The sequence below is a fragment of the Chionomys nivalis genome, chromosome 8, assembly GCF_950005125.1.
Source record: "Chionomys nivalis chromosome 8, mChiNiv1.1, whole genome shotgun sequence".
Lineage (NCBI taxonomy): Eukaryota > Metazoa > Chordata > Mammalia > Rodentia > Cricetidae > Chionomys > Chionomys nivalis.
The window spans coordinates 7,214,128-7,238,053 of NC_080093.1; the positions used below are offsets into that span (position 1 = coordinate 7,214,128).

General features: G+C 41.4%; 1 protein-coding gene across 2 annotated transcripts in view; it reads right to left on the reverse strand.

Annotated features, from left to right (window-relative positions):
• Pdcd4 (programmed cell death 4) overlaps positions 1-18,152 on the reverse strand; it is a 21,981-nt gene extending 3,829 nt beyond the window's left edge. For both annotated transcript variants that reach the window (XM_057779481.1, XM_057779480.1), the window contains exons 1-9: positions 18,002-18,152; positions 14,311-14,417; positions 12,665-12,967; positions 10,925-11,019; positions 10,595-10,708; positions 7,001-7,222; positions 5,579-5,676; positions 4,650-4,764; positions 22-129 (exon numbers count right to left, since the gene is read on the reverse strand). In XM_057779481.1, coding sequence (XP_057635464.1) covers positions 22-129; positions 4,650-4,764; positions 5,579-5,676; positions 7,001-7,222; positions 10,595-10,708; positions 10,925-11,019; positions 12,665-12,967; positions 14,311-14,353 — 1,098 coding nt within the window. In that variant the 5' untranslated portion in view covers positions 14,354-14,417; positions 18,002-18,152. The remainder of the gene's footprint in view (positions 1-21; positions 130-4,649; positions 4,765-5,578; positions 5,677-7,000; positions 7,223-10,594; positions 10,709-10,924; positions 11,020-12,664; positions 12,968-14,310; positions 14,418-18,001) is intronic.
• Positions 18,153-23,926: the final 5,774 nt, after the last annotated feature.

Below are 23,926 nucleotides of genomic sequence, written 5' to 3' on the forward strand. Positions count from 1 at the left end.
GGTATGAGAATGTACTCTTACTTCATACACAAGCTCGTGGTGAAAATGAGGTACTTCCAGTTCCTTAAGGCAGTGTTCAGCTTCAGAGATGTCTCCAGAGAGTAAGTACTCTTTAAGTAGCATATCAATCTGTTATATTTAAAAGTTGCAATGTTAGAATTCCTAATTTTTTTTTGGGGGGGGGGGGTTTCGAGACAGGGTTTCTCTGTACCTTTTTTGGTTCCTGTCCTGGAACTAGCTCTTGTAGACCAGGCTGGCCTCGAACTAACAGACATCTGCCTGCCTCTGCCTCCCAAGTGCTGGGATTAAAGGCGTGTGCCACCACCGCCCAGATAGAATTCCTATTTTTAAAAGCTGTGTGCTTACCTAAATTATTTATTTACATTCACACCAATATTAGATATAGGGATTTGACAGGGTGGTGTCATAATATTTAATTTTTCATAATTGAAGAATTTCTTCATAATTAAAAAATAAACTTCCAGGCTTTGAATGGTTCATTGGTTTTCTAAGGAATGACTGGTATCCACAAGCAGGTTTTATAATGTAGATGCCCTGCCTTATAACTATAATGTTTCAATATATCCTACTAAAAATAAGGGATTTGCCAGGCAGTGGTGGCTCCTTTAATCCCAACACTCTGGAGGCAGAAGCAGGCAGATCTCTCTGAGTTTAAGGCCGGCCTGGTGAGTTCCAGGACAGCCAGGGCTGTTAAACAGAGAAATTCTGTCTCAAAAAACAGGATAGATGAATGAATGACTAGATGGAGTGATTTAGGGGCTGGAGAGACAGTTCAGCAATTCAGAGCATGCAGAGGAGCAGACCTGAGGCTATCTCTGACCACCCATTACCGGCAGTTCACAACAACTTGTAACTCCAGCTCCTAGGATCCCACAACTCTGTCCTCCATAGGAATCTAACTCAAGTGCACATACCCACACATACATATAATTAAAATAAATCTTTGAAAAGGACAAAGGGTTAAATACCACTAGAGGGCACTAACATAAAGTCCCATTACTTTTTGGAATGCCACCAAGTATCAGGGTGGTCTAAATGCAACTGAGAACCAAAAAGTAAGAGATACTGGGACATTACTACAAGAACAAAGATTTCCAGTTTCTCTTCTCTCTAGAATTGAGAATTTCAAACTCAGTATCTCAAAACATTTAGTGAGGGTGGAGAGACGGTTCAGTGTTTAAAAGCACAATGGCTGTTCTTCTGGAGGACCCAAGTTCAATTCCCAGCACCCACATGATGGCTAGCCACCATCTACGACTATTCGCTGCCCTCTTCTGGCCTCTGAGAGCACTGCATACACGTGCTATACAGACTCTATACAGGCAAAACACCCAAACACATTAAAATATTACATTAAAAAATTAACACCTTCAGTAATTGAGCTTCAGTCATAGCAAAAGAGACAGTATCATTTCTGGCTCTAGAAAAAGGCTGGTAAATTTTTCTTCAGCAAAAAAGCTTTTCAAATAAAAAATAATATTCTTTACAAATTTTCTGGGAAAAGCACTTGTTTCTAATGACACTAAGTGTATTTTGACTGGGTGAATACAAGAATGAAGACCAAAGTTCAAAGCCCCACACTCACATAAAAATAATAATAAAGCCAGGCATGATTGTGCATAAATATTATTCCAGCACCGCTGGGCAGAGACAAAGGGATTGCAAAAGCTCACTAGCCAGTAAGTCAAGAAAAAATATCAAGCTTCTAGTTGAGTGAGAGACTCTGTCTCAAGGAAAGGCAGTGGAGAGTAATGGAGGAAGACGCCTGATGCCCAAGTATGTGCACAGGCACAAAAACTTGTACCTCATATGCATGAGTGCACCACCATAATACCAGACACACATTATACACATACACAAAGTATTTAATACAAACATACATTTACATACTTAACATATTTTATACCAATACTTAATATTTCAAATACATTTACTAAAAACTACACGCTGTGTGTTGTTTAAGTTGTATTTGCTATGCCACTGAGAAAGTGGACATGGGGCTGAGGAGACGAGCGCAGTGGCTAACAGCACTTGCAGCTCCTGTGTGGGGATGGGTTCAGTTCCCAGAACCCACGCAATAGTTCACAACTGCCACAACTTAGTTCCAGGGGATGCAAAGGACTCTCTGGCACACATGCACATACACACACACATACACGTTACACATAAAGACATACGCATTACACATACAGAGAAGCAGGCACATACACATATACAGAAATATATTTTAAAAATTACTTCTTTTTTAAAAAATAAAAATTTACTTGAACCTTGCTTCCATTTAAATGAGTACCCAAAATAATGTAAATTTCAAATTCATATACTGTTATTTCCAATTTCCTTTTAACTGAAAGATAATTCACATAGTCTAAGAGTTTGTCAATTTCTCAAAATATCACCTTCAGAGAGTATTATCATCTTAACAATATTGTCTTAAAATCCATAAATGTGGCATATCTTTCAATGTTTTCAGTTTTTAGTGTATAAAACTTGAATTTCCTTTAATTTTGTCATATTCTAATTTTATGCTTTTATAAACACAGCCACACTTTCATTTCTGTTATTCCTTCAATCCTAATGTATAAAGAACTGAATTTCATGTATTGATCTTATTATCATACAAATTTGCTAAACTACGGGTTAAGTTTGGGTTTTTGGAGTTTCTCTGTAGATTCCCCTGGATTCTCCAATCTATGTATCATTCATCTGGGAACAGAGCTGGTTTGACATCTTCCTGTCCAGTTAGGATGCTCTTTATTACATTTCCTTGCCTAATATCCCTGGGATATTCATATTTTAACTTTTCTTATAACTCTTCAAATTTTTAAAAGACAATGCAGTAATGACCTGGCATATCTAATCTAACCTATGTAAAAAGCAAAAAATGATCAACACTGTAACTACCCATTTGAGCTCCTTACCACTTAAACTAGAGATATAAAAAAGACTGAGGGTCGAGGCACCAGCTCAGCCAATTAAGTTCTTGTCATGCAAGTTTGATGACCTTTACTTTGATCCTCGTAACCCACATAATACACTGCACATGACATGCTTGTAATCTCAACATCAGAAACAGAGACAAGGAGACCTGTGGCTCACTATCCAGCCAGCCTAACTATGGTTAGCACGAATTGTAATTGGTCTTAATAAATAAAGCCCAGAGTCAGATATTAAACAGTAAAAGCTGAGAGATCAGAGAAGCAAACAGCCAACCACTAGAATTCTTACCTCTACCAATGCTCAGACCAAAGGGGCAATTCTGCTCTCAGACTGCCTCCGACTGCGTCCTCAGACTGTTTCAGACTATTTCAGACTGCATCCTCAGACTTCGTCCTCAGACTGCACTGAGCTCCTGTCTCCCCCGGCCTTGTACTCCTCTCTCCACCAAGCCATATCCCTTCCTGTCTCCACCTACCTAGTGTTATAATTAAAGGCATGTGACTCCCAAGTACTGGGAATAAAGCTGTGAGCCACCACTATCTAGCTCTGTTTCCCTTTTAGACTGGATCAATTTCGTGTAGCCCAGGATGGCCTTGAACTCACGACATCTGTCTGCCTGTCTCCTGAGTGCTGGCATTAAAGTTGTATGCCACCAATGCCTGGCCTCTATGGCTAATTAGTGGCTTAGCTCTGCACTCTGATCTTCAGGCAAGCTTTATTTGTTAGATTACAAACAAAATATCACTACAGCTATGTCATAAGTAAGGTCCCAGTGAAGACTCTAAAAGCAAGGTGACATTTCCTAAAAAAATGAGACCTGATTTTGACCTCTGAACTAAAACACACACAAGACACACATGTGTACACACACACACACACACAAACTAATTGAAAATCAAAATTAAAAAGAGTATACTAAAAAAAGTACTTAAACTACAAATCTTCTAACTGCAGGTCTCAAAATATGTAGTCAGACACATTTTTCCAGTTGTTAAAGAACATGAGAGAAAATCCATAGGAAGCAAATCTTGCATTTTAATGAAATAACCCAACTATTAATTTTCCTTAGCAAATGTAGTGAACATCCTTATAAATATCTACCACTCTGATCAGCTCTAATAGTAATGATCCCTAACTTGTAATCTCAGACTACCCAAATTGCTTATATATAATATTTATTGAACAATTTAAAAATAAGTAGGTGGTGAAGGTGCACGCCTCAATCCCAGCACTTGGGAAGCAGAGGCAGGCAGATCTCTGTGAGTTCGAAGCCAGCCTGGTCTACAAACAGAATTACAGAATAGGCTATAAAGCTACAGAGAAACCCTGTCTCAAAAAACAAAAAGGCATTTTAAGTTAAAACTAAATACAACTATAAAACAAGATTTTAGGCATTTCCCCAGATGTTCACAGACAGCCTCCTTATAGCTATTCCTTCCTTAGATGTTCACAGACAACATTCTTAACATTCACGAAAGGCCTCTTAATAGTCACGCCATTAAGTCACAAAACAAGGAATAATAGCAATTATGCAATTATTTTCTCTTTTGTAGATTAATCCATTTTTTTTACTTGCAGGTATACAATCACAATTAATTCTTACCCACAAAAAATGCCATTTAGTAGTTGTCTTACTGTTTTCTCTTTCAAAGGACACATATAAGTTGAAAACAATGCTTATCAGGTACCTCTTTAACAAGGTGATTGACAGACTGCTGCCCGCCTCCAGATCCCCACACGCTGTCTTTGCGCTTTCCACCTTTAGACATACTCAGAAGCACAGTAGCTTTATCCAAAGCAGCTCTACCAAAGAGACGAGAAAAAAGAAAAGTAAAAAATTACAGATAGGTTGAGGTTTACTAAATTATCAATAGTTTGCAAAAGTGTCTATGTATTGACAACATTTGTGTAACAAAAAATGTAATTTGGGGGAATAACTTTTCAAATTAAAATTAGTTAGCAAAATATTTAACATTCTTATGTTCCTTTACATCCATTTCTCATCAAGAACGACCAAAATACAGGACAAAACTACTGATCTATCACCAAACGAAACATTTCACATACAACTTTATATAGATTCACATCTTCCCACCCACGAAAGTCATTCCACTAGGACCTAACGTAGGAAAATTAGTATCTAATCTGGAAAACCTGAGACATGGCTGTCTAAACCAACATCTCCAGGAAGCTTAAAAAAGTAAAACACCATGTTTGGCTTATAATTCACTAAATCAAAGAACAAAAGTTAAAGCACATATTCTAAGAAAAGGTTTCCACAGAATTCTAAACAAGGCTCACTAAGTAGATCTTACTAAAACATGAGATGACTTCAGGAATCAGACCCAGAGGTATCCTGATCAATACACACTCAACACTTTCATTTTACAAGTAGGGAAATTGAGGTCCAAAGAAGGATAACTAGAAATGAGGGAACCTACTAAATTAGCTCAGAACTTTTGCATTTTATTACTGTCCTCTTCCTGTTATTCCATGTCAACAATCTTTTAACAACAAAGATCAAATAAATGACATGTTCACAACATCTGATTAATGCGAATATCACTGTAGAATTGCCTGTTTTGAAATTCTAAGAAGCAAAACTTAATCTACTTACCTAGCCTGTACACAATCTACAGTTCCTTTGTAACTATCAATATAGGTATTACATAAAATTCCATCTCCAACAGCTCTGGCAATGAACTGGCCCACCAACTATAATAAGAAAGAGAACTATGTAAAAAAAAATCCAAAATAAACCTTTATTAGACCACAGTTTTGAAATGGATAAATGATAGAAACTAGCTGAACTACACAACAGCTAAAATACATGCTGGGTTATGCAAAAGCACCCGTTTGTCATATATAAAGTATACTCCTTTACATTAACCTTCAAGTTAATGCCGCCGAGATCGAAATCAACATCTGTTTAGCTCACTACTTAATCCTCAATACTTTTAACCCTGCCTCATTCTAAACATGTTACCAATAATATCTGTAAAAATGACTTAGTCAAGAAAAAAACACTCTTCATTTCTTAAATAAAATAGCCCAGAATGTTTTTTCAACCAATTATAAAACGTATCTTATGGAGAAAAGTTATGCACAAATGTTCATTTGAAAGTATGACCATAGCATTATTTACTACAGAAACTGGAAACGACTTCAGGGTCCTGACAATAATGGCATGGGTAAGCAGTGCACACAGACCAAAGTACACTGTGGGGTTACAGAAAAAGATATTTGATACATCTTGTAAGAAAAATCAAATCTAAAAAACAATGTATGTGTCACAATCCATTTCCTAATTAAGTTTAAAGGATATTGATAAATATCCAAGAAACTAGAAATAAAAAATGTTAATAGGTTTTTGTGGGGATTTTTTTTGTTCCAGTCTTTCTTCTATAATTAATAATTATAAATTTCTATAATTAATATAACTTAGATGTCATCTTTAAATGTGTATATAAAAAGATGGAAAATAAGTCTATTTCATTTAGAAACTCGTTATAAATTGAATTTTTATGCAGATGTTAATAAACAGCAATTGCATGTTTTCAAAGTGACAAAAGGGAGGTTATGATTTATTCTGTTTCAACAAATACTACTCAAGTAAGTCAACTGTCACTATTAGAGAAACATATATTTTAAAAACTCTTGGTAAAATAGTGTACATGTAATAAAAATGTATGAGCAGAAAATACATGTATTATATATGTCTAAAAACGATATACACCTGGGTGGGAAAAAGGTCAGACATAAAACTTAATTTCAAGACTGGAAATCAGCAGAAAGGCTGAGTAGGTTACAGCCCAGTGGTAAAGCACTTGCCTAGCAGTGCGTACCCTTGGTTTAATAGATAGTAATAAAAATATAAACAAAGTTGGGGAGACCTGAAGATGTGCATAGCTATTTTTTCGGGTCTTAAGCAATATGGGTCATTGCCTTCTAGTTATTAAAACTGCCAGGACAGTTTATTATTTCTACTACCAAAAGCACAGAAGGAAAGGACAGTAAATGAAAAGAGAAACGCACAAACCTGTGGTGCTCTAGGAGTGTCCAATGCTAATTCAGGCAAGTCCTTCAACAACTTATCAAACGACTTCTCCACATCATTTGTGCTCATCACTGTACCACAAAGGTCAGAAAGTAGCTTCGATGTCATTTCTCGATGGCTGGCCTTCCCCTCCAATGCTAAGGACACTGCCAACACGGGCACTCCACTTTTCATTTCACCAAGGTTTAAATCTCTTAACATTTCCTATTTAAAAGAACGAAAATAATTACCTGTCACTACAGTTCGGTAAAATTTTAGTTTTGTATTCATGCTTTTTACCTATCATTATACCTTCCTTTTTTAGAAATATCAAAATAGTCATATTTAACAGGTTTACATCAGTAATATTGATATAACTTTTAAGTGTCTGAACATCAGTCCATTTAGACTGTGAAGAACACTGAAAACAGCTCATTCAACTACCTAATTAAACCTCTGCTTCACAATCCATTACTATTACTTCTACAAATACTTGAACATCTGTGGAGAAATCCATTTTATATTACAGTCTGTTTACATATTCTACTTAAAAGTTTTCCCTTGAAGACTATGTTTTGTAGTACAAGCTCTTCCTCTCAATACAATGTTCAACTGTCATTCCCTTTACTTGACTGATCTGCAGGAGGCAGGACATGGACCACACATTTCTCCTCATGGTGTGTGTTATGTAATGGTTTTCTCCAAGACTGAATCATATCTTCAGGCAAGGGAAAACCCCTTTTTTTTTTTTTTTTTTTTTTTGGTTTTTCGAGACAGGGTTTCTCTGTGGTTTTGGAGCCTGTCCTAGAACTAGCTCTTGTAGACCAGGCTGGTCTCGAACTCACAGAGATCCGCCTGCCTCTGCCTCCCGAGTGCTGGGATTAAAGGCGTGCGCCACCACCGCCCGGCAAGGGAATCTCTCTCTTTTTTTTTTTTTAAGATTTATTTATTTATTATGTACACAGTGTTCAGCCTCCATGCCTGCAGGCCAGAAGAGGACACCAGATCTCATTACAGATGGTTGTGAGCCACCATGTGGTTGCTGGGAATTGAACTCGGGACCTCTGGAAGAGCAGCCAGTGCTCTTAATGGCTGAGCCATCTCTCCAGTCCCAAGGGAATCTCTCTTAACAAGAAGGTAAATCACTCAAAAAAGCTTCAGAAAGTACCTGAAACTGACGAGACTCACTAGGTCTTTCCAATCTTACCAGAGGTCTTTCCCTACTAGAGTAAACAAAGCGAATCTGCAAAGAGGATGTTCAGCAAGACCAGAGCAGCTGCCTGGAAGCAGCAGAAACCAGATGAACTGCCTACCAGAGATTTAGAACAACTGAGACACCTGCTTACAGGTTGTGCAGTATGCTCCAGGTTCCCAGGTTTGTGAGTTGTCACCCATACTGGAGTAGAATTTGGCTATATAGACATCTTAAGAGTCATTTCTGCTCCTGTAAGGAACCCTTTTCCTGTAAGTAACCCCAATAAACCTCACTGATTCACCAAGTTGTAGTTTGGTGTATCTGTACTTTGGTCTGTTTTGGGTTCCCTTTCTGGGGTGAGTACATGTGTGTTGTGCATCCCCGGAAGTTTTGTCACAAAAGAACATGACAGAACCAAAGATGAGTTGGAGAGAACTGAGTACATGGTCCCGACTACAAATAGTGTAACTGGCCCCTATCATCTCATTGGGAGTGACATTATTAAAAGTGGTCATGATGTCCCTTCACAGCAATAAAAAACCTTAAAACAGAAGTTGGGGTATTGCTGTGATAGGCCTGATCATGTATTTGGAGGAGTCTGGACTTTGGTACCTGGGGTTTTGGAAAGCAGTGGAATGCTTTAAGCGCTGCTTAGTGAGCCATACTAACATGGAAGACAGAGGTGCTAAGAGTTATTTGAACTGTTGGGAGTTTCGTATGTTGCCTAGAGATCGTCCTTGTGATATTTTGGTGGGGGAAAAAAGTGGCTACCTTTTGCCCTTATCCAAAGAGTCTGCCTGAGGCTAGAGTGAAGAGTTCTGGATTAATTCCGTTGGCAGAAGAAATCTCAAAGCAGTCTAGTATAGACTCTGTCATATGGATATTAGTGCTAACTCTAATGAAGATTTATAATGAAAAGGGGAAAGCTGAGTAGGGTAAATAACAAAATGTAAATTTAAAGGCCAAAAAAAAAATACCAGGAAGTGGAATGAAGCTAAATCCTATGTTCAAGGAGATAAATAGATTAAAAAATTAAATAAAGTGAGTGGTGACCTCAGGGCAAGCACCCACCCAACTAAGTTTCCAACTTGTGGAAGGAAAGAAACTAAAGAAAAAGAGCTGGTGTACAGGCTGCACACATTAGTCCCAGCATTCAGAAGACAAAGAGGCTGGTAAATCTCTGTTCCAGGACAGGCAAGGTTAGTTAGGCAGTAAAGAAAACTATGGAAAACAGAAAACTGGTGAAGATGTAATTGAAAGATTGCCGAGTTTGAGGCCAGCTTGGTCTAGAGATCCATTTTCAGGACAGTCAAGCTTTGATATTGAAGGACAGAATGTTGGTGATGACGTAATTCAATGAGTGAGCAGTACGCAGCAGAACTTGACAGCTCTGGCCAAGTGGTTCTAGCTTTAGAGTTAAACACAGAAGAAACGGGTTATGGAAGGGGTGTCTCTGAATGTAGGCCTAGCAAATAGGCCATTACATCAAGCTGTGAAATTGGCGCCCAAGATATTAGATGACAGAGGGATACATGTCAATGAGATCTGCTAACAGGGAATGGACCACAGCCCAAGAGAAAAAAGTACGTTGTAGGCCAAAACAAAATACTTAAGGGAGTTAAGAGACTTGAATTTGAGGAGCATTTTGATGTGAGACACGGAGACACACAGTTTGAAGTTTGCCCAGTTGGTCTTCAGTCTTGCGTCAATCCAGTATATTCCCCTTGCTAGGCTCCCTTCCATGTTTTGAAGTGAAAATGAATACCCTGTGCCATTACAGGTTGAAAGTATGTGATCTGCTTTATTTTGATTTTTATAAGTGATGACAGTTAAGAGAATGCATGAATCTCAGAAGTAACTTTGGACTTTTAAGTACTGTTGAGACTGTGACAGACTATGAAGACTTTTGAAATTTAACTAAATGCATTCTGCATTATGATACTGTCACAAATTTATGGGGGACAGGGAGTGGAATGTGGTAGTTTGAATGTAATTGGTCCCATAATCTCATGAGTGGCACTATTAGGAAGTGTGGCTTTGGTGGGGTGGGTATGGCCTTGTTTGAGGAAGTGTGTCACTGTAGGGGCAGGCGGTTTCCTATGTCCTGGATATGGCTCAGTGTGTCAGTCAACTTCCTGTTGCCTGAAAGATGTAGCACTCTCAGCTCCAGCACCAAAGCTGCCTGCATACAACCATGCTACCCATCATGATAATGGACTGAAGCTGTGAGCTGTAAGCAAGCCACCTCAATTAAATGTTCCCTTTATAAGGGCTGCCATGGTCATGGTGTCTCTTCACAACAATAAAAATCCTAATGAGGCATGCAGCTGAGGCTGAGAAGCCTGAGTGAGAGAGCATCAGCAAAGGAAACTCCAATAGTCATCCTGTAATGTCGAACCTACCGCGACTTCATTTGTGTCTCCATGCTCAAAATATTCCTGTATGATCGGTGTCAACGTCTTCTCAAACGCAGTCTCATCCAGAGGCAAAACCACAGTTTCATAAACACAGTTCTCCTGGAGAAGGGGGGATTATAAGTTAAATATTCAGGTAAGTAGACACTATCATTTCAACCAGTTAGTGATCACCGGTGGACAGGACAAACCAGCTTCCTGTTCTAATCACTTACAGTCCATATGCCGCTGCTTTCACAAAAGCTCAGTAAGCTGTTCTTACAAGTGAAAAGCCAAGAAACCTTACCGACATTGAGTATGAAAGTAACTGACGCCTACCTGGTCATCATCGTAGTTCGGGTCTCTCACATCCACCTCCTCCACATCATACACCTGACCAGGTGTGCCCCAGACACCCTTGCCTCCTGCACCACCTGCAAGTTGTTGATAGTTTACACATGTTAACTGAAACCTGAAATAACTTCAATGTGAGAATTCTTATGCTAAGCATTTTCCAGTTAAGAACTACACTTGAAACTCCTATTTAGACGGCTTTTTCAACAGCAGGTTATCTATTTCCAAAAGCATCAAGTTGAAATAACTTGGTTAGAAACTACCAAGGCAGACTCTTTAAAATATGTTTTTTTAGATTTGAAAGAAACAGCAATGCCTCAGACCTCACACAAATTGACACTGTGAGGAAGCTCTAAGTGCTGGCATTCCTTAGAACCAGAAAGAGAGCAATAAAACCTCAACCTATTATTCCACAAAGAACCATAATGACCACCATCAAATGCTTTAAGTCTAACACTCTTCCACATAAGTACACAAACTATACTTCGAATTAACAGTATGTTAACAAATAATTGCTATTTAAGAATTAACAGCACTGACAACTGTTTCTTTTCTGTATACAAACCAAAGAGTTAACTTCAACTTTCCAAGATAAGATGCTTTTCCATATCAAATGAGACAATTGTATAAGGCCAAATTTGTCTAAAATATACTTTTTTAAGTTTTCACTCTGTACTTGGAATATAATCCTTGGAATATAGACCAGAATCAGATAACTATCATTCTGATACAAATGATTGTGAAACTATTCACAAAAGTAAATTCCGAAAGACTATAGTGTATATTGTATAATCCAAATAATTCTATATTTATCTTTCTCTCTTCCCCTTAACAAAAGTTTCACATAATCATCTTTTTGTCTTGACATTAGTTCTAGGTTCACTAATAGAAGACGCTGAAATCCAATCTCCATGTTTCACACCACCCACACTTTACAAGCATGTTCATTGCCAGACCCATTTAAATTATCAGGGTCTTAATTAAGTATATAAATTGAAGCTCACATCATTCAAAATTCAGTCCAATATCCAAATTCCACCAAAATCCTACTACAGACAGATGCTAGCAGACCCTCATTCAACAAATGTTAAACATCTATCAGTGTTCTTGGCACTGGATACACCACTGAAATACATCAATCCACTCCACCATTCAAACAGCAAAGCTAAAGAGAACTCAGACCCAGAACCACAAATATGCTACGAAATGTATTATAGTTACTACTTTTAATAATAAACCAAAATCAGGTTCAATTGATAACAGTTATGATTAACCTGACTATTTTTATAGGGTGTATAAAATTCCTAACTAAAAGCATTAATGTATACTATATTTTGCTGGGGGGAAAAGCTCTATTTCAAAAAAAAAAAAAAGGAATCAATCAACCTTAAGAAAAAGCAATTCTGCCGGGCAGTGGTGGCGCACGCCTTTAATCCCAGCACTCGGGAGGTAGAGACAGTTCGAGGCCAGCCTGGTCTACAAGAGCTAGTTCCAGGACAGGCTCCAAAACCACAGAGAAACCCTATCTCGAAAAACCAAAAAAAAAAAAAAAAAGAAAAGAAAAAAAAAAGAAAATGCGATTCCGGGTCTTCAGCTCCACTACAAACACATAAGCAACCTGTAAACCTTACAACTGTCTGTACTTCAGTCCTCTTTAGCACAAGGAACTCCCAGCGCAGGAACTGGGGTTTTTCCACATTGTTTCTGTGCACAGCACACACTAACCTTTCTTTGGCAGCCCCCTTCCTTTCCCAGATCTGGAACGCCTATCTAGCAACCTTCCTTTTGGACTGGTGGGCACAGTTACTCCGCTTCTGACTGCTTCACTTCCGTTATCACTGACTGAATCGCCTCTGCCAGAGTCCCGCGATGAGTTTTTCCGTAGCCGTCGTTTTGCCTTAGCATTAATTCTAGCTTCATTAATAGAAGATGCAGAAATCCAATTTCCATTTATTTCATTCTTTATTTCCTCAGTGCCAGCATTTTCTTCATCACCAGAAAAGAGAGAGTCGCTTAAATTATCAGGATCTTAAAAGAGAAAACAAAGAAATCAAACTAAGTATTTCCAACATCCACTGTTAGTCAGGTACAATTTAATCTGATTACTACCCATGAAATTAACATTTTGTAGTTAGTAGTAGTCATATATTAGCAATTTCACATGGCTTAATCTAATAAAGGACAAATAAGATTCTTTTCCCTTTACCAAGGAAACACAGGAAATGGCTAAATTTTAATTAATAAGGTTTTCTGAAAAGAAGGAACCTCACATCTGAATAATAAAATCTATGTTAGTAAAGATCATAAACTGTAGAATCAAGAGCATGAAAATAGAGTAAAACAAAGAATATTGAGACAGTGGAGATAAACTACACAAAATATCTATTATACTTGTTAGGCTCTCTACTGGTCACTGTAAGTTCAGCAATTTATACAAATAAGGAAACCAAAGTTCAGAATGCATTTAAAATCACCACCCAAACATTCCCTGTTAAGTTTCAAATACTTAAAAAACATTAATAACTCCCAAAAAAGCCTGTCATATATATCTGACAAGTATGTAATCCCATGTAATTGTTGAATTGACTGCCTTCAACATAACAACATAATGAATATTCTTAAAATCATCATCTCCAACTCTTATTTCCCCAAATTTCTATCTACAAAAAGTTTTCAGCCTATACAAGCTGGAAAATTAGCAACTAAAATCATCCCTACTGTTCCCTTTCTTGGAAGTTATTTAATTACTAATCTTCAATCTGAAAGGTGACTGAATTCATTCCGCTACAGCAGCTCTGTTCACAAAGGATAACTCAGTCAGAGCCACAGCACCCAAACTGTCAGGTGCCTGACCATAATTACGATGTGTAAAATAGATATGTATGACTTTAAGGTGTTTTGTGATAGTTTAAAAATCAGTGAATCAATCTCTAAAAACTCTATTTGTATTTAATCCTTTTCAATTCTTAACAAAAAAAGTACAGCTGTTAGTAAGAAAATGCTATGTCTCAGTTTCTCTACCTTCAATCTGCAGAACATTCTCTGAACAGACCGCTTTTCTAAAGCACGCCCTTACTTGAAACGCGATCTCTAATGAAGTGTGAAGCCTTCACTACGTATCATCACGTTAATGGACACGCTGCTGGAACTGCACCATACTCAAGGTTGACCATTTTTACGTTCAAATAGTCAAACTCAGCTATGATATCTTTTTTCCTTTCAAAACTCTTCCCTAGTCTTTGCTCTTTTCGGAGAGCTCGGGTATCTTTAGCATGGATAAGGACATACTTTAAAGTCTTACTATCATTTTTTTCACATAAACTATGGAATAGTTCCAAGTCTGCGCAGACAGGGTTCAGAGTATTACTCACCAGCAGGGTTTATATTCAGGATCTGCTCATTTTCTACATCCATTTTTCCTTAATTTCACTTGCACTGATTATACACAAATTATGAAATGGAAATCCTCCTTTAAAATCTATGTTTAAAAAGGAAAAGAAAAAGTTTCACCATCTTCTAATCTGACGTAATTAAGGTAAATTCAACTTACTTGAATACAATGAAGGAAAAAAATGCCGTAAGGTTGCTCTACTTTCGCTGGGCAGTGGTGGCACACGCTTTAATCCCAGCACTCGGGAGGCAGAGGCAGGCGGATCTCCGTGAGTTCAAGGCCACCCTGCTCTACAAGAGCTAGTTCCAGGAAAGGTACCAAAAACTACAGAGAAACTCTGTCTCAAAAATCCAAAAAAAAAAAAAAAAAAAGTTGCTTTACTTTCAAAAGTAATCTAATTAACACTTAGTACCAAATTTCTCCACAAGCTTTTCTGAGACAGAAAAAAAAGAGAAAAGCTGAGATTAAAATACATCAGATTTGAGTATGTGTCAATGAGTTCCTTAAACTGGAGTTAAAAACTATTACAACACGTGCTTCTTTCCATTAAAGAAATACATACACACCAAATCTCTTAAGATTTGCTCACTCACACACACACACACACACACACACACACACACACACACACACACACACACACACACACCCTGTATGCTGTGCCACAGGTGGCCACAAGAGGGCACTGGATCCTCCAGAGCTGGACAATCAGGGAGCTGTGAGCTGACTGATGTGGGTGCTGGGAACTGGACTTGGATCCTTTGAAAGAACACTATGTACTCTTAACCCATGTTCCATCTCTCCAGCCCACATTTAATACAGTCTTAAAATTAATCATATGTTCGCATATAGGAACATTAGTATTGGAATAATTCTCTAACAATAACTTAAATTTATTCTAAAATATAAACAACAGTTGTGGCTAGTCAAGAACATTGCACGTGTTGGTCTTTCACACCATAAACTATCTGAAAGCAGAAGCAACTGCCATTTCATGTGTCGTTTTATGAGGCACTGAGACAGGGAGACATTTAAGCAACCTTTTCTATTTATTATGACATTTATTTGTAATTTATTTTTAGTGTATCGTTTTGACAATCTAAAATTTTCATTCAAAAAAAAAAAAGTCTGCTTTAGTAACAAATAAAAGCCAGACATGGTAAAACAAATCCACAGCACAGCATCCTGGAAGCACGAGCCAGGAGAGTCGGGAGGGTAAAGCCTACACAGGAGACTGTTTTAGGGGAGGTGCAGACAGCTGACAGAACTGGTGGTAGCATGTGCACGAGCCCTCCAAGTTTATGCTCTTTTTCTCCAAAACATGTATTAACTTGTGAAACAAAAATAACACCTTATGCTGAAGTGATGCCGTAATTGTTAGGCTACACCAAGGCTAACCATACGGCGAAAAAACACAACACAGTGAAAATATCATCCTCTAACTCTATTCAGAATAAACTGACAAGTGCATCTAAGGGATCACTTCCCCAATACTTTAATTTCAAACAACTTAGGAATTTAGAAAAAATGAATTTTAAGATAGATATGTGGAGATTCATATAGCTATAGGACAAATATAGTCTGGAAATGCAAACATTTAGTACTTTCCACGGCTGAAAACTCCGTCTTCCACCTCCTCTCAGGGCACGAATGGCATGTTATACGAAATCTGTCATGCATGGTGTGGTTTCATTTAAAGCTACACTGTGAAGTTTCTTCTCATTCTTTACACAAGTACAATCTTTGAGAAAATGCCTTCTGTAGCATCCATCCAATAAAGGACTAAGATTGTGAGTGTTGCCTATCGAACCCTATCTAATTCAAAATGAGTTCTATGTGCATTACTTCATGCACTTCGTGTGTTCACTCTGCATACGATTCAAGAGATGCAGGAAGAGCAGGTGAACTGTGCAAGGAGAAAGCACAGCGCAAGCAGCACTAGCAGCATCCAGACCAGTGAATGCAGTACAAGAGCTCACAATGCCCTACAGGAAAGGTCCGGGTTAACAACAACAACAAAAAAAAAAAGTTTATGACAACCTAGACTTGCTACACCCACTGCTTTTGAAACACTGAAAATAATTAATCTATGATACAGAAAACAGCTATGGAAACGCCTATCACAAATAATAAACTGTTTATTAATTATAACCAAAAAAAAGTTCCTTCTCCAGATCAGGATCCCAGCCACAACCCATAGCAGCGCCGCTGTTGTGAAGGGCAGTATGTTCCAATATCTTCAGATTGGAAGGGTATTTTTTTTTTCAATTTAACAATCCTTAAAATGCTTACCTCAAACTTTAAAAAAAAAAAAATCTAAACTCCACTTGCTCCACACTAATATACAGAATCATTTCCCATGAGGAAAACAAGCATGCATGCAGTTAGAAAAATTAAGGCTGAAATTAACTGTTCTCCAATGTGTTCCCTAAATAACCCATAAATTATTCTGGCATTTTTGGAAATCAAGTTTAAACTGTACGTTAACTAGAAAATTACTTCAATTCTTCTCTGGGATACAGTCACCGAATTAGCAACTTACAATCACCTAAAAGCTCTCTACCACAGTACTGCAAAAGCAATCGCTATAGAAAATAACCGCATACATTCATTTTTGTAGTCCTAACAAGTATTTTTTCTCTTAACATTACCACACTAGACAAACTAACCGAACCACAATTCAAAGATGCCTCCGGATGTATGTATAACTCAGTAACAAGCACTTTCTGGGTTTAAGTGACAATATGAATAGATATGCTAAAGCCTTTTTTTTTTTTTAAGGAATGCGGTCTTTCCCAAAGCCTCAGATTCTTAAGCCATGGAGAATGTCACAACTGTGAATATACCAATATTTTTCAAAGCACCCTGTAGGCCTCACACCCACCACTCGCCCAGGCCCATAGCTGCATTTGAATCCTAAGGTGACGACAGTGGCTGGCTACCCAGCCAGCTCCCAGGAGAGCGTGGGGGAAATTTGGGAGGACCTACATGTGCAGTTTTGAGGTTCGGGGGAACCCTCCGTGTACATCACAGCACTGGACAGACAGAGGCAGCGGACGCAGCATGCCTTCACAAAAAGGGGGCTCTCTTCTCAGCTTTGTTTTCTCTAGCTTTTTCGTTTTTAGGGACCCTGTGCCGGATAGCCGGCGAGGAGGGGTTGGCGCAGGGCCCGGCGGGCGGCTGTCCGCGTCCCGAGCCCGCCCGCAGGACCCCCACCCTCCGACAGCAACGGACAGGGCAGGCCGCGGCGGCCAGGCCCGGAAGGAGGCCTCCGTGCCCCAGCCGACCTCAGTCCGGTCCACACACACCTCCCCTACCAGTCCCGTCCCCCGCGTCCAACTGCAGCGGGACAGGCACCTGATGGAGGCTGCTCACGGCCGCGAGCTCCCGCGCGCCCGCCCAGCCGCCGGGAAAGGCAGGGGCCGCCGAAGAGGGGGCGGGCCCCGCGCTGCAGCCTCGGAGACCGAGCCCCGGGCGTTGGGCGAGCGCGCCCGGGCCTGAGGGCTTCGTGGCGGCTGCAGACCCGGGCCCGTCGCCCCCGACTGCCGCGGCGAGGCCTCCACGCCCCCTCCCCCTCCCAACGTGCGGCGGCCTCGTCCACAGACCGAGGGCGAGCGGGAGGAGGACGCCGCCAGCAACCCGCGCGTGCGAGCCGCGCCCACCGTACTGACCTCCTCCGGCCGCCCCCGCCTCGCCGCCGCCGCCGCTCGCCCGGGTCTCCAACCCACCGGACTCCGCTCCTCAGCCTCCGCCGCAGCCACCTCGGAGCGCCACTGGCCCCTCTTGCTCTGTTTGTTTTTGTTTTGTTCTACCCAGTAACACGGGGGCGACAGCGTGGCGTCTATTGGCCGAGACGAGGGGGTCCGGGAGCCAATCGTGGCGGCGAAGCTGCGGCCGAGGCGGAGACGGAGGGAAGTGAAACGTGGAAAGTTGGGGCGGGGCACCGACGATCGGCGCATGCGCCCCGGGCTCGGGAGCCGCTGGGGGGGGCGAGAAGGTTGGGGGGGTACGGAGGCTGGAGTGGGGGCTGGGGTGCGGCTCGGTGACCAGGCAGACTTGGACCCTCAGTTCCTGGTCGCATAGGAAAGCCAGCCTCTACTTCCGTCGCTGGCCCTTGCTCCACGCATGGCCTACTGTGCGTCCACGTGCCCAGAAGTTTTCTCATAGCAAAGGCCTAAGCCCTTTGAGATAAAAATCGTTCCCATTCCCTTTGCTATCCAGCCAGCCACTGTGGTTCTTGCATTCTGGATTTCAAGGCTGGGTTTCTCAACCGTGGCTACAGTTTCCGTATTGAAACAGCCTTCTACAGCTGTCTTGTGTGACTTTTCTTTCTGGCTGCCATCTCTATGGCTCTTATTTTGTCGGGGTGGTTATATCCTGAGACTGGGCAGTATCTTAGGCTCTCGCTGTGCCCTTGTAAAGGACTGACCTGCTTTTCTCTGGCCACGTTTACCTATAGTCTGAATGGCAATAACAGAATTAGTCTTTTCAGAACTGAACTGTCTCCTTGCTCGGTAGCAACCACCATCCCCTAAATTAGGCCTTACTGCCCAGTCTTCGGCCTGGTGTTATATAATGCTAACACATACATACACACGCACACTTCTTCACAAGCATTCCACTGCCATCCCAGCAGACATCCTACAACCCACAATGTGACCTACAGGATTTGAGGCCATATCTCCCACACCCTGCCTAGGCCATGGATACGCCACCTGGACAGCTCACAGTCCACAACCTCCCTTGTGTCTTGCCAGGTCTTTATCGTATCATCTTGAAATACCTGGTACATCCTATCCACATCTCTTGACCTCTCTCAGTCTTTATCAAGTCTCATGCCGATATCCATTTTCTGAAACCCAATTCCTCGGAGAGAGTACTGGCCTGTTGTACCTCTGGAGGCACAGGCCGCGTTCTACCTGGCATTTTATCTGAGTCCCAGTCCAGGCTTGTCTCCCTAAGAAAATGGCCTTTGTATTGTATGCTTAAGAAGCCGCTTTGTAGATTTAATAACCCATGCAATAAATATGCCTTATATGAGTTCACAGAAAATCCCAACCGTTGGTGGTGATCACCAGCTCTTGGTCAGGGACTCCTTCACATGGCCAGCATCTGAATTAGCCTCATGAGTCATGGTCATTATTATAATCAGAGCTTCCTAGCCACTCAGTTTTGTGGCTTTTTTAACTATCTGCAGCTGTCTCCTTTCTCTCCCCTAGTCTGTGGCTGCTGCCTTCTTTTTTCCCCATCCCTCTCTTGACTTTAGTTCTTGACTCTTCCATTCCCCCAGCCTGCCAGCAGCTGCAGACCCCTGCTAAGTTCTTCCCTTCCCTTCCCACACTGTGTAACACACAGGACAGCCAGGCTCGATAGGGCAGAGAGCCCAAGACCTCTCAAATAAGAACACAACATAATCCCCTGTTTTAAAAGTGCACCTTAGACCTCTCAGTGTTTGTTAGCAAATCTCCCAGCAGAGGGATCTAATAGAGACTAAAATATAAAACAGTGTCTGTCAGCAAATCTGCCCTGGCAAAGGGGGCTAATGGAGCATAAAACACTCACATCACCGTCTCAATCCTCGTCCCAGTATCTGAAGTCCCTAAATGCACCTTAGTATGAGGTTGACCAGTGTGGCCAAGGTAGGAACAATGTTCTAGTTCTAGGTCCCCTACTAGCAAAAACAACTCCACTTCTTTCTCAAGACTTCCATTTCTTTACCAGTAAAATTCAGAAGGTATTTTCAGAAACATATGGATTTTGCAATATTTTAATAGGTATCCTGAAAAAAAAAAAGTTCTGGAGAAACTTTCATAGCCACATCTTGGAAAGAACTCAACTTTTTTTTTTCAAAAAAATAAAAAATAAACTTTCCTTTATTGTTGACTCTAAGCATCTTTGGTAGGCAGCCCAAGAAACTTGACATCTATGTATTTGATGCTTCAAGATAGCCCAGAATATGTTGCAAAAACCAAGTCGTGAATATAGATGATGGCCACTGTCACCAACATTGCTTCCCTGATCAACTGTGCCTTTATAACTAAATGTTTTAAAAGAATAAAAATCAAATGAACTAGAAATAGAAAAATAACCGGGTGTCAAGAATTCTTGCCTAGCAATTCAATCTACACGTTCCTATTGGCCAGATAATGTTGAAAGGCAACGGGTTAATCCGTCTGTGTTCTTGGCAAAAAGGCATTTTTCTATAGTAGGCTAACTAAGACCTGAAGCCTAGCACTCCCCAGCTTCTGGGCGACTCTATGGCCTTTCCTTTCTCATTATAAACTCTCATAGACTTTTTGTTACAAAAAGCCCTTGGCCTACAGTTCCATGTTAACTTTGTGTAAGAGATGAGGTTCCCTTCCTCTTCACTCATTCATGCCAGAGCAAAGGAACCATAGCTTCCATTTCCTTTCATAACAACTCCTGCCAGGAAAGAAAAGCCTAGCAATAATCTAGGACAAGCCACCTGCTCGGAAGTGACAGCAGAACCCGGGCTGTACGGTCAGATGGGCACTATATACCTCTGTTATATATCTCTGTAGGCCCCAGGCTCAGGCCCTGTTAAGATGCACAGATAAGGTGGTTTTGGCTTGATGGGGTTTGGGAGAAGAAGGGTAATTAGTAGAGTGTCCAAGTTTTGCTTTTAAGTTATTGGCTTTGTTCCTAACGGCACTGCTTTGGGCATCTCACCTTCTCTTCCCCAGAGCAATCAAATGCTCCAGTCTTCTGGACTGTGAGAGAAGGGGTGGTCAACTCCAAGAGGTCTCGATTCATTCACGTTCTCACGCCTTGAGATGCTACGCAGAAACCTTAGGCCGCACCACGGGAGTCCTGGAAGTGACAAGCAGGAGGGGACAGAATTTTCCCCTAATGTCTGAAAGGATTCAGTGAGGTGGAGGTAAAGTAATTGTGACACTCAATCTAGGAGCTGACTGTCTCTGGAGGCTAGGCTTTGGTGATACAACTTCCCTCCATCCCAAAGGCAAGAGTGATGGCCAAAGTCAGGAATAGTGGCAATAGCCCTAATCCCAGCAGTTAGCAGAGAGGCTAGAAGAGTGCCCCATGAGTCCAAGGACAGCCTGGGAACTGCACGGAAGCCATCCCATAAACAGGCAAAGAAGAGAGTGACGCCAAGTTAGGCTTAGCATGCTAATGAGATCACATGAGTAAATGCCTAGAAATACACGGGTGAAAGGCAACACTAAACTTCTGCAGGAGGCTGCGGAGCTCTTCAGAGCCCTTCATGGTTTTGACAAAGCCACATTTGTGATCTGAGGGCTCTGATTCCCAGCAGCACTGTGTAAGTCCTTGCAGGGAGCTGAGAAGCAGCCATCCTTCTGGGGAGTGAGTAGATCCTGCCCACTTCCTTCCAGAGACCTTGCAGGTGAGATTGTCATTTGCATGGGCTTCACTGCCTGCACCGAGCAGTCTTGGTCTCCTTTTGTGGAAGCCAAGACATTAAGAATTTCAACAAGAGGCCAGGTCTCCTTTAGCACAAATGGCAAAAGTCTTGAAACACAGCCTGAAGAGGAAGCTGCAAAAAGAACCGTAGTGATGACTGCTGATGCTTGCACTGTTTTAAGGTTTCCTGAGAACTCTTGTGTACACTTTCCCCACCTCCCAGTGGTGTGGATAAGACTCTGTACTTCAGAGGCGAGAGAAATGAAGCTTAAGCAGGTCGCCAGTAATCATGCGACTTTTATGTTGAAAGCAAATTTGGGAAAGCCTTTCATCTGATAAGTAGAGAAAGAGATCCAGAGAAACTGAGTCAGTTATTCAACCCTCATAACTAGTTAGAATCCAAGCCAGAAGAGAAAATAAGGTTTCAGCACACAGGTCGAGGAGGCATCGTATAGACAGGGGGACTCCGGATGTCTGGAAGCCAGACTGGACTAGATGGTTTCTGCAGCTCAGTCCAGCCTGAGTCTTTTCAGTGAGAGTCAGATACCTGGTCCGCAGCTTCTTTTGCTATCAGCTGACTCCATTTCATTTTAATGCCCTGGACATGGAAATGCAAGGTGGAATAGGGTAGGGGGTACACACAAGGTTAAAAATGCTTCATCGACATTTTCAAGAATCTCATCCCTGGGATGCAGAATGTGGTATGATCAGAAGCACAGCACAAGTTTGCTGTGCACAAGTAGATGCAGCATCTTAGCACGTATAGACCAAGGAGTGCTGGGTGACGAGGACGCTTCTTCTGTACCAGGTCAAACCCGAGAGACTTTTGTGGGACTCGTCTTTTGTGGGACTTATTTACCAAGCCAGTCCTTCCCCCTTAACAAGTTAGAAAGAAGCTCAGCTAGGAATGAGGAACCCCAGAAAACACACCTCCCACACCTGCCCTGACTCCCAAGCCAGTGAAGCTCCAGCACCTGGGCCTTTCACATTAATGGGTCTTGGAGCCCCATGCTCTCCTGAGCTGACTAACCCTGCTCCACCTACACTCAGGCGGTTGGTGTTGGGATCCTCTCATGGCATCTCTGGGGCTTTATTTGCACTCTTCTGCAATGCTGGGTTCTTGGGGTCTCAGAATTAACCCTCTCTTCTCTCTGTTGACTGTTTGAGCGCACGTAGTTGCCACTATGGCCTCCTCCTCTCTGTGTCCACACGGCTTCTGCTTGCCTCCCAAACCCAAATATGAGGCGAGCAGTGTCAAGGGAACCTGAGATAAAAATCAGAGGCTTTTTCTCCTGATAGAAAACAAAGAGCAACGGATGACCTGGAGCTGTGACTAAAAGAGCCAACACGATGAGGAAAACAGAGAAGGCTGCAGAGGGATGCTAGGTAGGCTCCAGAGAGAGAGGGGGTGGCACACCAAAGAAATTCAAGTTAATTAACAGAATTAATCAAACTTCTATTTATTTTAAACAGAAAAATAAAATTAGTGACAAATCATAGAATGAGGAAAGCCAGAAATGATATTTCTAATGCATATTTGTGTGTGTGTGTGGCTACATGTGTGTATGCATGCGTGTGGAGGCTGGAGGACAACCATGGTGTTATCCTCAGGAACATCTTCCACCTTTGAGACAAAGTCTTTCATAGGCCTTGAGGTCACCAATTAGTCTAGACGACTAGTCAGCAAGCCCCAAGTCCTCCCGTCTCCACCTCCCCAGTGCTGGGAGTACCAGCTCACATCACCATGCTGGGCTTCATATGTGGGTGCCCCAGATAGAACCGGGATCCTCAAGCTAGCAAAGACACCCCAGCCCTACATAGTAGTCTGTGTTATTAAATGTTTATAACAGAAATGATGTCAACTCCATAAAAGATGAGAAATAGTGGAAAGGCATGGCAGATGGCATAGTGAGGACAATTTGCCCAGACGACAAGAGAACAAACCAAAACTCAGTGCAAAAGAAAGGGTGCAGTCTGGCTCCAGGCAAGCACAGAAGAGTCAGTGACTGATGGTCTCGCTGCCTGCTGCTGCCTGCCTGTTCCCACACGGTTCTTAGTTTGCATCTCTCCTTCTGTTTGCAGCACACACGTACATGCACACACACACACACACACACACACGAACATGCACGCACACCTTTTTCCTCTTTCCCAAAATCTAAGAGGACCATTTCCAAAAGGGAAAACTAGGTCTG